The sequence below is a fragment of the Pundamilia nyererei genome, unplaced genomic scaffold (genome assembly GCF_000239375.1).
Source record: "Pundamilia nyererei isolate P.nyererei 1_Seehausen unplaced genomic scaffold, PunNye1.0 scaffold00065, whole genome shotgun sequence".
NCBI classification, from domain to species: Eukaryota; Metazoa; Chordata; class Actinopteri; order Cichliformes; family Cichlidae; genus Pundamilia; species Pundamilia nyererei.
The window spans coordinates 18,797-20,245 of NW_005187466.1; the positions used below are offsets into that span (position 1 = coordinate 18,797).

The 1,449-nt window shown below is 39.8% G+C and overlaps 1 protein-coding gene across 1 annotated transcript in view; it reads left to right on the forward strand.

The window, feature by feature from the left end:
• Positions 1-885, forward strand: part of LOC102214243 (polymeric immunoglobulin receptor-like) — a 1,596-nt gene extending 711 nt beyond the window's left edge. Inside the window, exons 3-4 of the mRNA XM_005735860.1 lie at positions 125-439; positions 566-885. Coding sequence (XP_005735917.1) covers positions 125-439; positions 566-885 — 635 coding nt within the window. The remainder of the gene's footprint in view (positions 1-124; positions 440-565) is intronic.
• Positions 886-1,449: the final 564 nt, after the last annotated feature.

Consider the following 1,449-nt stretch of genomic DNA (forward strand, 5'->3'; position numbering starts at 1 on the left):
GCTGCAAAATTGACCTTCTGTAAAACTGCACTTTAACTTGGAAAAAACACTTAAGTCTTATATGTAATAGTTTTGTGGCTGTAACGTATCTTCTGTTGTTGTTTATTGTTTACCTTCTTGACAGACAGCTGCTGTGACACTGTGACCAAAGTTCAAAGTTATGAGGGATACTCTGAGTCTGTCAGTTGTCCGTATGAGTCTCAGAACAGCCTGAAGTACATCTGCAGAGGAAACCGGCCCTCCACATGTCTGCAGCAGGCACTGATCACCTCTGACACCAAACAAAATGGGCGATTCAGACTTGATGATGACAAAATGTCAGGAACATTCACAGTGACCATTAACAGTTTGACTCGTAATGATTCAGGGTCATACCTCTGTGGTGTTCAAAGAAACTCTGAGCTGGATGTTTTCTCTGCTGTTGAGCTGGAAGTTGAAGGTAAAAAAAATCACAGTAATAGCTCTTTACACCAGCACCAAGAAGACATTATTTGCTGTCAAATAGTCTCTAAGAAACTTAAATATTTGATTATTCGAAAATAATGTTTCTCTTTCAATCTGACAGAGTGGTGCTGTGTCAACTCAACTAAAATAAATGGTACTGCAGGAAATCCACTAACTCTGCAGTGTCCCTATCCTCCACAACACTGGGATAACAGGAAGTTCCTCTGTAAGGGAGACCACCGCAACAATTGCTCAGACATGGTGACGAGTCAAAGCAGGTTCACACTGCAAGATGATGCTGCTTCCAGCTCTTTCACAGTGAAGGTCACAGAACTGGAAGCAGCTGATGCTGGGACATACTGGTGTGGGTCAGACTCACAGTGGAGAGTTGGAAACTACACCAAGATTGAGCTGTCAGGTATGCTGGACACTTTTGTATAAGATAATACAATTTAAGCCACGTGTTTGTTTTATGTCAGTTCATGTTTTAGGTCAGTTCAGCTATCTGAAGAGTGCAGTAAAACTAAAACTGTCAATATGATGTTTACATTCACCACAAAAAATAGCGGCACAAAAAATAGAACTACTGAGAGCCTCACTTACCACAAGTGGTCTGAGGCTACAAAAATATTTTTGTCCTTCTAAGCAGTCATATTCTAACTTCCACTATACAATCAATCCTCGCAATTGTAATAAAACTTAGTTGTAACAACCCCATATATGGCTTCAAATCTGAACACTTTGCATATTTAAGTGAAAACGCTACATCCAGATGAACAGAATCAACTTTTGGAGATTTACTTTCCTGGATGATTGAGAATGCATCAAGACGATCTAACTGTATTCTATTACAGTTACCATTTAAATGGATGGTAATCAGAATACAGTTACTTTGTTGAAATAAATAGAATACACGGCAGTCATTTCCTGTGTCATATGTTAGGCTAGCCCCTCTCTATGCCTTCTCCAAATTTGGTGACTAAATGCAGTCGGGGGTAGGTTTAA